The sequence below is a fragment of the Anser anser genome (assembly GCF_964211835.1).
Source record: "Anser anser genome assembly, chromosome: 5".
Lineage (NCBI taxonomy): Eukaryota > Metazoa > Chordata > Aves > Anseriformes > Anatidae > Anser > Anser anser.
This window is the reverse complement of record NC_139725.1, coordinates 36077123-36091189: the sequence shown is the minus strand read 5'-3', so window position 1 is coordinate 36091189 and position 14067 is coordinate 36077123. Positions and strand designations below refer to the sequence as shown.

The window sequence follows — 14067 nt, the reverse complement described above, 5'->3', positions numbered from 1 at the left end:
TTTTGAGTCTTTCTTGCAGTGTGGGATCAGAACACTTGCCTTTATGATGAAACCCTGTCTTTTCCAAAATGCTGTTTCTTTTGTCTTCTCCTACACCACAGCCAAAGGACAGGCTCGTGCTTTCTTTAAATATTGCCAAATTTATGGCAGTGTAGTTATAATGTGATGCATGTCAGGTGGCAGGTTTGATGACCCCTCCGTCCTACTGTAAGGAGGAGAAAAAAGACCTTCCTCTCTACCACCCAAACTTGGTGCCCCTGAGATGGGCCAGGGTGTGCACCAGTCATGAGGTATCCTTTAGGATAAATGAGGTATCCTCGGTGTCGAGGTGGGGATGGTCGATGCCTTTGCTTGCTGCCTCACATGAGGGTGTCCCCAGCTGACAGTGAGGCTGCCGAGAATAGCTCTGCACCGGTGGCAAGTGGATTGAATTAATACAGCTCACCACAGGTCTCTCCATGCTGCGCATGTCAGCCGGCGTCAAGGCTAAGCAGAGGTGACTGCGCAAAGATCCTGGCAGCTTTACACCTGGGAACATGATCAGGGCAGCCCACCTCCCACTCAGGGATGGCCCCAAGGCTCAGAGACCCCATCTCCCTCCTGCCCTAGGGCATCTCTTCCTGCCTTCTTCATGGGGTGCTGATGCACAGCCTCAGACCTCCTTAGTTTGCCAGTTTGCAGACTTTACTATACATCCTGTAAATACTGTGTCATGTCCCATAAACGTGGCTGCCTTGTTCAGGTCCATAGGAAGAGGACCGCAACCCACACTTTCAGGTGCTGGTTGCCTCCTGAGAGTCGTGGGCTCTGTGAGGATTTCAGTGGGACGGGTGAGTAAGGAGCACCCAGGCTTGGGCCGCATCTGAGAGAGGCCCAGCCTGAAGGCACCCAAGCCCAGTCTGTCCTGCTCCTATCTCAGGCACAAAACCTGGCTCTGCTCCCTAACTTGGGCTGTTTTCTTGAAACATCTTCACCAACACTTAGCTTGTGGCCAGACAAGTAAGATCAGTGAGGCCATTTCTTTTCATTTTGGCTAAGGAGCTTTTCCCTGAGCACATAGACAGCTGTGGGCACTGCTTTGTCGTTGGTCCTGTGATGCTGTGGAGGGCCACATCGTATTTAAAAGCGGAGCATCCATAAATTTCCACATGGAGCCTGCTGGAAGGTGATACCCAACCTTTCCTCCAGCCAGGGACAACATGAAGTTGGCGCAGCCTGTGTCTAGATAAGTCACTGGCATCAGGCAGCAAGGATCATTTCAGCTCTGACTTCTTGCAGCCTTGGGTGTGACAACTGTGTGAGTTGGGGATCATATGAGGGCAACAATTTCCTTCTCTTTTGTCGTTCTTCCAGTCAGTGATGGAGATCTTTCCCCTGCAATGCTGTTGCAAAGAGACAATGGGGCAGATTACAGTGATCAATGGGTGATTTAATCACACTTTGTGCCTGCTGCCTGCAGGTAAGGGGAATCTTCACTCCCACTTTGAGTGCTCACACATGTGGAAAATGGGAAAAGCAAGGTGCAAACTCTCAAAAATCCGGACAGCTGATATTGCTTAGCAGTACTGTTGTTTCTCTCTTCTATCTCAATATCTCCTGATGAGAGTTTAATGTTCATTCTGGTTAAGAGGATCATATGCTCTTTCAGGACTCAGGATTTGTTTTGGGCTTTATTCAGGTAAAAATTAGAGCTTGCAAAAACCTTTGAGTTTCCTTGTATGCCCCTAAATTTCCTCACCAGGGGCCTCAGAAGCTGTGTTTAAGCTCAAGCCCACAGTTGTCACCTGCATTATGTTGCAGCACTGCTGGGCCTGTCCACACACTTTCTCACCCCGTCACCTTTTCACTCTCTGCCACTGCTGCAGCAAGGCAAAAACCACTTTTTGTTGCTAAGTAGATAAATGGGGTTACTTCAATTCTTGTTTCTTCCAGTCTCGAAAAGCTTGTTCTCTCCTGTTACTCACCCTCTGCTGCCATCCTGGGGCCACTTCATCAGGCATCCGTGCAGCCTCTCCTGCGTGCCTCTTATCTAGACCCATTTAGGTGCTCAGGCACACTGATTTTCCCCTGTAGTGGGGGCATTTCAGACCCGTTGACGTTATTTGCAAATGAAAGGAAATAGCATTAGTCATTTTTAGCTCCCTATATGTTGTCTGTGCTTTTTTAATAAACTTTTTCCCCCTCTTTGTTCTGTTCCTACATTGCCATTCTCAGCTGAAGATGTTTGCAGTGGAGCAACACCAGTGGTCCCAGCTGATCCTTTCGCCAGTGATACTGTCGTAAAATACAAGTACGGAAAATATAAAGATCTAAACACAATTCCAGAAAATTGCAGACATCGCTAGCATCACTGAGGGTTCCCAAAGCTGGGCTGGGTGCTCAGAAGAGCTTTCAGATGCCGTGAGAGAAGGATGTGACTCAGTGAATCTGCACCTGGTTGTACAGAAAGGAAATGTGTTGACTGAGCCTGTAACACTACAGACAGGGGTATCAGGGAGACAGTGGAAGGGTTGCAGAGGAATGACAACTCTAACAGTGCTGAAGAAAGCAGCTGTAAGGGCTATGTGTTGTAGAAAGGACAGAAAGCTGGTTGGGAAATGCTTGAATGTGTGTAGGACTGACCTGGACTGTCTTAAAGGAGAAAATGGACTTCTCTATCCAAACGGTGGCCATGGCACCTCCCTGTCCTCCAGTCCTGGAAAGTGGCAGCTTGTCTCTGCTGTTGAGTCCCCTGTCTCGTGTAGGGGTATAGCTACAGCCTGCAGTCATAGTGCTGAAGCTTGCTGCTCATCAGTGTATGGGTTATTCTTCCAAGGGAAAGATGATGGGGAAAATTAGGTTCCTCCCAGCCCTCCAGCATGGGGATGCCCTCTGCTTCCCCAAAAGAAAAAAAGGTTAAGTAGATGAGAAAAAGTGTAATATAATTTCTATTTCTCCAGTAGAGAAATAAGAAGATTTATTTATAACAATTAATCTTCCCAAGCTACTTTATACAACATAAAAAAGGAGAGAAAGAGCATAATCCTATTTTCTCCCTCCATTCCCATGTCACCTGTAGTAGCAAAGTTTGAGAGCAACCAGCTCTGAAACCCAGCAAAGGCAGGGGATATATCCAGGATGTTTTCATGCATGTATCAGTATGCTTCTTTCTTTGAAGTTGTGATACAATCTGTTCTCACCAGACCTTTCCCAGAAGTGGCTGTGAAACCAGAGCATGAAAAATATTGTCCTCTCCTGCAAACCCAGACCAGTCCTACTGATTAGACAGTGTTTGCCCTAAGAAAATTGTCATGTTGTATAGGCAAATCACACTCATCGAATCATCCTGGTGATTGCAAACAAAAGCCGAGCCAGAATTAAAAAAAAAAAAAAGAGCAGAAGATTAAGCTCATATCAAGAGGTAATTAAAACCAGGAGGAGAGATAATGATGACAATCGTGGTGAATCAATTGGTACAGGGATGTTTTCCCTACAAATTACTCTCATTAAACACACAAACAGGAATTATTACACATCAGCAGAAATATGGTATATTGAACTGTTGTGAATGATCCAGTTGGGTTTAGAAAGTAATTAAAAGGACATTTCAGTCCGGATATTTTATTTGCTGTTAGCCATGATTACTTATATTCATATCTTTACTCAAATAATTGCTTTTGATAAGGGCTTCAGATTTATAGGGGCTGCGGAGAGAAGTGGGCCAGTGGTGCGCCATCAGCTGTAGGACAGCTGGGAGCCTGGAGTGACCACGGTGTGGTGAGTACGGCTGTGCTGACGCTGTCAGGCTGGATGGGCTGCCTCTTCCCTGCTTGCAAGGCTTGGGTGGTGTATTTTGGGCCTCCGTGATGCTTTGCTGAGCTATTGCCATTTTTCATCCCTCTCCTGATCAGCAGTGATGATGATAGATGGGGTTTTCCTCCTCTGGAACAGCCACTGGGAAGAACGGAGCCAAACAGCAGCTGAACCAGATGTGTTTCCAGAGATTCATGGTCCTTAGTTTTAGGTAGGGATAGGCAAGAACAAGAAGGTGCACCAACTGGCTGTGTAGTGCTTGCAACGTTCCTTTTGGGAAGTTCTCCTGGCAGTAGTGCTCCTTCAGGGTGACGGCAGCTTTGATTCAGCAAAGCCTGTGGGTGCAATGTGACATTTCAGCAGCAGGATTTCTCTGCTGCAAGGGGCTGAGCTGTTCTCAGGTCTTGGGCTGAGTTGGTGTGCACTTCTTTCAGCTAAAAGTACTAGCAATCCAAGGAGTTTGTATTTATTGAGAGCCAGCATCACTGGGGAGGGCAATAAAAGCTTGGAAGGTCAAGGAGGTTAAACAGTGTTACAGCAATGAAACTCAAAATCTACCTTCTCACATTATCTAATTGATTAAAAATAAAACAAAAGAACTATGCAATACAAAGTAATCATCAATCATTACCGACACAGAAAGAAAGCTCCTCAACCACCATCACTGTTCCAAGAGACTTCAGAAAGCAATCTGCATGCGGAAGAGAAGATCATGTCCAGAAAGGGAAAAGACAAGTTGATCCCCTTGGCTAGCAGCCAGAAAGATCATGAAGAGAGGGGAGACTCTGGAGCTAGGGCTGGTGCTTAAAATGGTCTGTTAAATGTGGTGCTCCAAGACAAAAACCTGCCCAGGGATGGCACAAGAAAGGCCAAAATGCTGTGGTGAGATGCTGGCTGGGGGGGCAAGGCACTGCATGGCAAGTCTTATACTGATTGAGGACAGGCTCAGGGTCCAGGTTACCTGTCCCTGAGGGGTGGCACAGACTATTCTTGAGGTCTGTTTTCAGCTCCTTCACATTCCTCGAGCGGGAAGCAATAATGTGGAGTCTGTGCTGTTTGGACTCCCATAAGGAACTGATCTTTGAAATGTCCTTCTTTTCTATTTCATCCCCCTCAAAACCAAATCAGGCAGGAAAACAAAGTAAAAGCATTAAAAATGTGTGTGAGGTGAAGCTTACAGATTCTTAATCATGAACTTTTCTGCCAAACCTCTTTTCTCTGCTCTGCAGCCCCCATTTGTGCCGTGGCTTACTGCAAATACATTTCTGCATAAATCCCCCACTCTTCGCCTTCCTTGTCTTGCCTCATCTTATCTTGCGGTATCTTTAGATTAGAAAACAGTCCCAGGAGGGTGGCTAGAAAGTGTTGAGGAAACTGTCAGTCCTTTAATGCTCTTTGTTCTGTTTAGTTTCAGACTAAAATAAAACCAAAGTGAGAGGACTTTGATTTTGGGTTAGCAAGTACAGTCTGAGAGTTTCCAGGACAGTGACTGAAAAGCAAGTTTTGCTTCTTTGCAGGAGGAAGACAGGAATATTAAAAATTACAAGCATGTTTTCTGTGTATTCCTTGGGAAAACGTGAGCACACTCTTATAAAGGCACATACACATCTCTGCAGGCATAGAGCTGTGAAATGAGGTTGGAAATAAGAAGAAAGAACATGCAATGGCTTGTGATAAGCAAAATGCAATTTTCTTTTTATTTCAGTTAGAAAACAAAGTACAAGGTTTTGTTGTTACTGAAAATGTGCTATTCCTTTTTTCCCTCTTGAAAGATTAGAGGATAGGCAGATATCAGCACACACACGAGTCCTTCCCCTGTGAGTGGATGAATTCTTCTTTGCTACATGCCAATCTTTTCACCTGATAATTTACAGGAAAACAAAACAAAAACAGACAAACAAACAATGGCAACAACAGCAAAAGACAGATTTCTCCTGGGCACCCTCTAGGTGTATTAATAACTGTGTGGGATGTTTTAATGGGTGTTTTAAATCCTCTCCCTGAAGACTCATCTGTCAGACACTCATAGTGGAGTGGAGGTTATTCCACGGAGTTGTGCCACCAATGGATTAACTCAATGTGATACCTCCCTGCTTATTCAAGGTGTATTATACTGACTCACAGCAATACTCCAGCACGAACATTATCTCAAACAGGCCCCTCAGATCCATGCACCGGGACTACATGGTGGTAGTGGTGGTGGGATAACGGCTACAAATATTTTACAAATATCTGGCAACATGAATGATTTGAATTGTTCATCTTCTGTATTTTAAAGAAATACTATCTTTGCTGGCAAGGATTCCTGCTAATTTAGTTATAGTGATGTTATTTATAAAGCATTGTCTTCTGTGTGGCATGTGAACTGTACCAAAGATCAAGGTCGTTTGTTCTGCTGGTCATAAAACCTTGTGCTTTAGTTTAGGAGTCAACATGTTTTCCCTGATGACTGGTCTGTGGCAGCTAATTATTCCCATGATTGTCCTGTCTCACTTCTCAGCATCTCTTCCATCCCTGGAGAGGTAAGCATTTCTTGTGCCTCTGCTTCCTTTTTCTCCATGGCTTTTTGTTCAAAGAGCCTGCTAACTATAAAACCAGCCTTTTATCTTACTTCCAGAAGTTGCAGCTGCTTGGCTGTTATTTTTGTTCCCCTAAATTGATTTAGCTAAAGGAATACAAATGTTGTAAATATTTTTTTTTCCTTGCTTAAGATTAGAAGATTTGACTTGATTGAGAAGAAAAATCAGAAACCCAAACAGACCAAACTACACCAAAAAAAAAAAAAAAAAAAGAAAAAAGACACTCTTGAGCCTGTTTCCCTACTAGATACTTATACAGGTTGGTAAAAGTGGAAGGTTCTGTTTTAAACAGCTTAGTGTCACAAAAATGTAACCAATAATAGGCAGTCCTGGTAGTTCACCAGTTCCTAATCTTGCCTGTAAGACTGAGGCAGAGCTGCCCCTCCTCCTGCTTGTGCAGGGGCAGTTCAAGCCCAGAGAAACCAAAGGACTCAGGCTGGAGGAGGACACAGCTGAGACCCTTGCAGCCCTTCCATGGCCACCACCAGAGCCAAGTACAGCTGCCCTAGTGCCACTACTAGCACAAACACAGTCACACAAATGGGTCTCTCCTGAGGCTTAGACAGATATCATGACCTTTTATCTTACCCACTGTCTAGTCTGGTTTGAAGTTTGCCAGCCTTGGTTGAACATCTCTGAGGCTATGAGCACTTTTTCAACGCCTTCTCAATCAGCCACCTGTGAGTCTTTGGCGCTGCTACCATTACCTACCAGGTCCTCAGGGTTTCTGTATCTGGGTGTTCAATTTCTTGAGGTGAAGATGCTAGAGCAAGGGCAGGTGTTTTTGCTGTGTGATGGTTAACACAGGTATTTCTTTTAAACTCTTAGAAAATATTCTTTTTTAAACTTTTGTCAAATTAGCACAAATTCTTGTTTATCTTTCCTTCAGGTAGCAGTTTTAAATGACCATTTTCCTCCAGTTTTAAAACTGTGTTTTTTCATCCATTTTTTCTTTTCTGACCACCTAGGACTGAGAGACACGCGGATGGGCTCTTCCACAGTGAGCTCAGCAAGATGAACGACAATGCTTACGTGCAGCAGCTAGTGAAACACCTGGTGGGCCTCAAGGAGAGGTAGGGAGGAGCTGAAACCAGGCTCCTGGGGCAGGGAAGTCTTCAGTGGGAGGTGGGAAAAGAAGCCCATGGGGCTGAGCTGCCTCCAGTTCCAGAGCCAACCTCAGTGCTGGCCTCATCCAGAGGCTGCTGACGATGAGAGGAGACAGAAGGGCAGGGATACAGGGCTCCTGGATACTAGGGCGAGAGAAATTTCAGAGTCTTGGGATAAGTCTCATGACTGGGAGGAGCAGCTGTTGTATTTTGCCTGATGCAGGTCCCAGAGGCACTCAGATGGACTATTTACCAGCGAATACAGCAAGATGAGAGGAAATGCCCAGGTTCAGAAATTCATCCAAAATCTCATGGGCCACAAGCGCAGGTAAGAGCTCAGCTTCTTCAGGAAGAGGAAGGCAGCGTGGGCAGTGCAGGCTGCAGGGAGCAGGCCCCAGCTCCAAGGAAAGGGGGATGGCATGGACACTGGTTTGGAAAACTCAAGACAAGAGCAAGGTGTCTGGGGCTTGGTCTCCTCCTGCGAGGCCACAGTGGAGCTTCTGTGCAACAGTGGAGATGCCCCACCAGCACAAACCTTCTGAGTGTGGCAATTTCTAAGCATAAGACATTATCTGTGGCATATGCCAGTATCAAGCTTAATCCATAGGACAGAAAACTTGACACCAGATCACAGGTTGAGATTTTTTTGTTTGTGTTTGGTTTAGTCTTTTGGGGAATGTTGTAGTTGATTTGCCTGCTAAAAACAAAGTGCTTGAGAAAATGCTCATAAAAAAAAAGTGGGCTCTGTTCCAGAATGAGGGAGACCTCGGAGTTCATAGTCCCCAGCCATGGCTTTGCCAAACTGGGCAGGAGTTAGACATAATCATATACATCGCCAAGAGGGTTCCTTCAGACAGCTGAAATACTGAACCACTAGCTCCCACTGAAGCCCACAATCAGTTACAATACATGGCCCTCAGGGCGATACACCCCACAACTGCTGCTGTCCTTGACTCTGGTATGTTACGAAGGGAGAGCATTGCCTGCAGAGGCATCCTGCAGGCTTGGTTCTCCAAGGCAGAAACATAGCACATTGATTCCTTCCCATCTGTTCAGGGTGTTCTGATATTTTCTAGGGCATGCACTAATAACAAAATCCTGGCAGATGCAGTAGATTTTTAATTTCCAGTTGCTGGAAGAAGGTATATATCCATGGGCTGAAGGACATGATAGTACTGGGTAATGAGGCAGCATACAAGTGCATATTAAAACCTATCCTCTTGCCAGTTAGAGAACATCTGAGCCTGATTTGAAAAGGATACCTCTTTCTTTTCCTACACAGCTAACTGTCAGTCAGCAGGTTAATAGAGCATGGCCCATGTGGCAGGTTGCTGGTGGGGTGAACCTGCCTTCCAGAGAGCAGTGTTGTTTTACAACTGTGGTGGTTTCAATATTTTTATTTTTAGTTAATATTTTTCTTTATCTAAAGCAGCTCTCCAGGCCCAGTCAACACAGATGTGCAGATGAGAGAGGAAGAAGACAGCAATACGGACCTTTGCTTTATGTGGCTGTACCAGAGCTTTCTGAACGCCAGGTAGGAGGGACAGACTTGTCACCTTGGCATTTCTATGGCCCAACCACCACAGTATTGAATTCAGAAGAGGACTTTCAGTAATTTGTAAATGTCCAGTTTTTGCTCTGACTGCAGAAGTCTGATATAATGCAGTAGTTATGGGGTCTGTGGGTCCTTGCACTACAGGATCCAAACAGCTCAGCTGATATCCTCAAAAATATCCACACCACTGGATTTATGAAATCGCCCATCTTTTAAAACCACTTTTTCTTTTCTCCCCATCAGCTTGTAAGGCACTGTCTTGGGGATATGGTTTAGTGGAGGACTTGTTAGTGTTAGGTCAGAGGTTGGACTGGGTGATCTTGGAGGTCTCTTCCAACCTGGACGATCCTGTGATTCTGTGATTCTGTGGGGAGTGTCACTGCTGAACTGCAGCCCTCCATCACACAGTTCTGTACCTCCTGCCACTCTGACAGCAACTGCACTCCCAGAGGTGGTTTGCAGAGCTAGCAAAGCAAATGCTTTGGCCTAACTGCAAGACAGCAGGCAGCTGTGTGCAATCTCAATTGATTTCCATGCCTGAATTCCCAGTAATCTAAATTTCTACATACCAACCCTGCCTGGCACTCAGTTTTGCTTTATCTAAAGCAATGTTGACATTGAGATTTACAGCTAAGAAGAGCCATATAAAAGCCAGTTATTAAAAATAATATAACCCAGGGAAATGAAATAAGATTCTTTTCTAATTGCGGAGTTGCTATTCGGGACTTAAAAAAAAAAATTGCACATCTCACTAGGAAGCCTGATCCAACAGTTAAAATAGAAAGCCTTTGCTACCATGTTTTGATTCAGTTACTGGTTCAAACACACACCTCAGGATGGCAACCCCAGCACCTGGATATTGTATCTTCCCAATGACCAACCACTTTCAACTAGACATCTCACTATTAAATCACTAAAACTAGGAGGAGTAAGCTGGCCCTTAGTACTTTCTGTCCACATTGCCTAGAATAAATGAGGATGATCAGAGGGCTGGAACACTTCTCCTACAAATAAAAGCTGAGAGAGCTGGGGTTGTCTATCCCAAAGAATAGAAGGCTCCACTGAGACCTTACTGCAGCCTTTCAGTAATTACAGGGGGCTTATAAGAAAGCTGGGCATACAAGGGCATATAGTGATAGGACAAGGAGTAATGGCTTTGAAGTGAAAGAGGTAGATTTGGATTAGATATAAGGAAGAAATTCTTCACTATGAGGGTGGTGAGGCACTGGATCAGGTTGCCCAGAGAAGCTGTGGTGGTGTTCCACCATCCCTGGTGGTGTTCAAAGCCAGGTTGGATGGGGCTTTGGAGAATCTGGTCTAGTGGAAGGTGACCCTGCCCATGGCAGGGGAGATAAACTAGATTATTTTTTACATGTCTCTTCAAATCCAAACCATTCTGTGATTCTATGATTCTGTGATTCTCTGATGAGACCAATAACCTTGTCTGTACATCTGTTAGGTACCTTGCATCAGGTATCTCTGATTTGAGCCCCTCTGTCATACATCTACTTGTGGGTATCATCTCTGAATTTTACAAGGTGGTCTTGTCACTATTCCAACAGTCTGTTCCCACAGGAATAACAAACTATTGCTCATTTTTCCCCTCCCAACAGCCATTCGGACAGTGATGCCAGGGAAGCTGCTGCAGTTACCAGCCAATACATTTGCCCCATCTCTGAGCAGCTGGTTGCAGACATGAAGGAATACATCAACACTTTCGACTGAAGGCAAAGTGAAAGTCAATGCTCTGTCAGAAGCAGCACGGTTCTGCATGCACACAGCTTTGAAAAAAACAGGAAAGCTATTGTATTTTGCTTAGTAAAAACTCTTGAGATCAGCAAATAAAATAAAATAAAATTCTGGAAAGCAGCCAAAAGAAAAAAAAAAGGAAAAAAAAAAGCACAATAAAACCTCTTAGATGATAATCAAGAGTAAAATACATGTTAGTGTAAACTGTTGTCAATAGGTGGAGCCTGAGTGAAGCATATCACTTCTACTATGTTAGCATCTGGTTGCCTACTTCTGAAGTCAAATAAAGATATGTTAGCTGTGCCTGTGCTTTGGCTGCAATTTGGGAAACATGGTGAAGGTGATACCATTACTAGGTGTCGGGAGGTGGGGAGAGTATTTTGGTATGCTTACCCCACCAACATACAGCAGCATGCTGGGACTAGCTGGTGGCTCTGGCCACATCTTCTGTGTCTGGGTTTCAGCACTGCCCACAACTCAACTTTACAAAGAAGCCAGCATCAGTGTTGGCTCCATTTAGCAGAAACTTGGGTGCTAGATTTTATTGCAAAGAATTGTAATGAGAACTACACAATATAGATACACACTGTAAGTACTGTTTTCACTCTACTTTGCCCTCATATTTGCTGGCCCAACCTTATCACTGACACTAAAGGCAAAGCTCCGCTGGAAGGAATTTGTTCCCATGATTTAATGAGGTTTACATATTATCTCTGCACCATGCTGCCTGGCAGAATCATAGAATATCCTGAGTTGGAAGGGACCAACAAGGATCACTGAGTCCAATTTCTGGATCCCCAAAGGACCACTCAAAAATCAGACCATATGTCTGAGAGCTTTGTCCAAAGGCTTCTTGAACTCCGGCAGGCAGTGCCATGACCACATCCCTGGGGAGCCTGTCCCAGTGCCCGACCACCCTCTGGGTGCAGACCCTTTCCCTAACCCCCAGCCTGACCCTCCCCTGTCCCAGCTCCATGCCGTTCCCTCGGGTCCTGTCACTGTCCCCAGAGAGCAGAGCTCAGCGCCTGCCCCTCCGCTCCCCTCGTGAGGGAGCTGCAGGCCGCCATGAGGCCTCCCCTCAGCCTGCTCTGTGTGGGCTGAACAAACCAAGGGACCTCAGCCGCTCCTCACACGTCTTCCCCTCTAGACCCTTAACTACCTCTGTAGCCCTCCTTTGGACACTCTCTAACAGTTTTATATCTGTTTTATACTGTGGTGCCCAAACTGCACACAGTACTCGATGTGAAGCCACACCAGGCAGAGTAGAGTGGGACAATCTCTTCCCTCGCTGGTTAGTAATGTCATAACCCAGGGTATGGTTGGCTCTCCTGGCTGCCAAGGGACACTGCTGTCTCACGTTCAGGTTGCTGTTGACCAAAACCTCCAGATCCCTTTCTGTGGGGCTGATATCCAGAATCTCGTCCCCCAGTCTGTACGTACAGCCAGGGTTGTCCCTTCCCAGGTGTGGAATCCAGCATTTGTTCTTGTTAAAATTCATATTGTTGGTGGTTGCCCAATTCTTCAACCTGTCTAGATCTCTCTGCAAGGCCTCCCCACCCTCAAAGGAGTCAACAGCTCCATCCGATTTGGTATTGTCTGTGAATTTGCTCAAAAAACCTTCAAGTCCTACATCCAAATCATTTATGAAAACATTGAAGAGGACTGGTCCTAAAGCGGAGCCCTGGGGAACCCCACTAGTGACAGGTTGCCATTCCAATGTAACACCATTTACAAGAACCTTTTGGGCCCGACCCGTCAGCCAACTGTTTACCCATCTTATTATGCATTTATCTAACCGTACTCTGGTCATTCTGTCCAGAAGGACACTGTGAGAGGCAGTATCAAAAGCTTTACTGAAATCCAGAAAGACTACATCAACTGGTTTCCTTTGGTCAGCTAGATGGGTGATCTTGTTGTAAAAGGAAATCAATTTTTTTAAACATGATCTTTCCCTTGTAAACCCATGTTGGCTGTTACCAATGACTGTGTGGTCCTTCAGGTGTTTTTCAGTAGCTCCCAGAATAATCTTCTCCATAATTTTACCAGGCACTGAAGTGAGACTGACAGGCCTGTAATTGCTAGGGTCTTCTTTCTTACCCTTCTTGAAAATTGGGACAACATTTGCCAGCTTCCAGTCTACTGGGACCTCTCCAGATTCCCAAGATCATTGAAAAATAATTGAGAGAGGTCCCGCGATGACATCAGCCAGCTCTCTGAGTATCCTGAGATGAATCTCATCAGGACCCATGGATTTATATGTATCCAGCTGGAGCAGCAAATCCCACACAAATTCAGGGTTGACTGGAAGTTTATTGTTCCTGCAGTCATCTAAGCACCCATCCCCTTACTGTGATGCTGTAAAGCTGTTCTCAAGGACCTTGGCATTTTTTTATTTTTGGTCTATATGAAATCTCTGCTAGGAAAGAGACTTCTTGGAGGAATTTTGGAGGGAGTTTTGACAATCTACATTTTGTTAAACTGTTTGGCTAAAATCAAAGAACTTTCCACAATCAATTAGGATTTTAAAAGGAGCAGCAAGAGCAGCTGTCCTCTTTCTCTTCCTACACAAGGGACAAGTTGAAAACGATGGCTTTTTTCTGCACAACAAGTGGCCAAATGTCTTGCCATATGGTATTTGGTTTGGAAAAATGTACACAGGCTCAGAAAGAGACAGGATGAAGAGAATGTAATACTATGAGGCTTCAGGAAGCTGCTGAGATGTAAATAGTTGGCACCTGGGTGGAGATTACGGGGATCATCCCTACAAAGAGCCACTGGTAGAAGGGGAACTGCCTCATGCCTACAGAGTTGCTGGGAAATCGATCAATGGGCTACGTGTGAGCCTTGTCACTGTTTTTGGATCCACTCTGTTCACCTGGTAGGGGTCCTGTAGGGCGGCTGGGAATAAAAAGCTTGTCTCAGAAACATAACTGATTATCTCAGCCTACACAGGGTCTAGCTCTTTCCTTTGCCAGATGAACAAAAGAGCAGCTAAGATGGCTTTGTGTTCACTGAAATGTTAAACTTTTTCAGAAATGAAATCAAGATATTTGTGAGTTGACTTTTAAAAATAATACATATATATGATATATATATATATGCTTTTCAGGACACTTTCTGCACATTTTCATCTTTTGGAACCTGATTGTACTACTTTTCATGGGAAACACTCTGTAGTCTTTCACAATATCCCTACTTCTCATCCTCCCAAGCCATTTTAATGGTGGGAGCATTAATATGCCTCCCTTTGTCCTATCTTTGCTCCATATATGAGGTTTTCTGTCGG

General features: G+C 45.0%; 1 protein-coding gene across 5 annotated transcripts; it reads left to right on the top strand.

Moving 5' to 3' along the window:
- The first annotated feature begins 301 nt into the window (after positions 1 to 301).
- On the top strand, positions 302 to 11056 carry SCT (secretin). 5 transcript variants are annotated; one of them, XM_083836890.1, is made up of 8 exons: positions 302 to 1459; positions 2215 to 2290; positions 3665 to 3756; positions 6213 to 6314; positions 7340 to 7444; positions 7701 to 7805; positions 8907 to 9011; positions 10646 to 11056. In XM_083836890.1, exons 4-8 carry the CDS (start codon positions 6226 to 6228, stop codon positions 10755 to 10757), a joined length of 516 nt encoding a protein of 171 aa, XP_083693016.1. In that variant the 5' UTR covers positions 302 to 1459; positions 2215 to 2290; positions 3665 to 3756; positions 6213 to 6225; the 3' UTR covers positions 10758 to 11056. The 5 variants fall into 5 exon arrangements, with proteins under 5 accessions (XP_083693016.1, XP_083693015.1, XP_083693017.1 ...); XM_083836889.1 differs by having other exon boundaries at positions 302 to 1678; XM_083836891.1 differs by lacking the exons at positions 302 to 1459; positions 2215 to 2290 and having other exon boundaries at positions 3350 to 3756; positions 6218 to 6314.
- Positions 11057 to 14067: the final 3011 nt, after the last annotated feature.

Coding starts and splice junctions, on each gene's coding strand:
- SCT (XM_083836890.1), top strand. CDS start 6,226: ATGTTTTCCCTGATGACTGGTCTGTGGCAGCTAATTATTCCCATGATT. Junction 7,445..7,700: donor CTGGTGGGCCTCAAGGAGAG/GTAGGGAGGAGC, acceptor TGCCTGATGCAG/GTCCCAGAGGCACTCAGATG. Junction 9,012..10,645: donor CAGAGCTTTCTGAACGCCAG/GTAGGAGGGACA, acceptor CCCTCCCAACAG/CCATTCGGACAGTGATGCCA.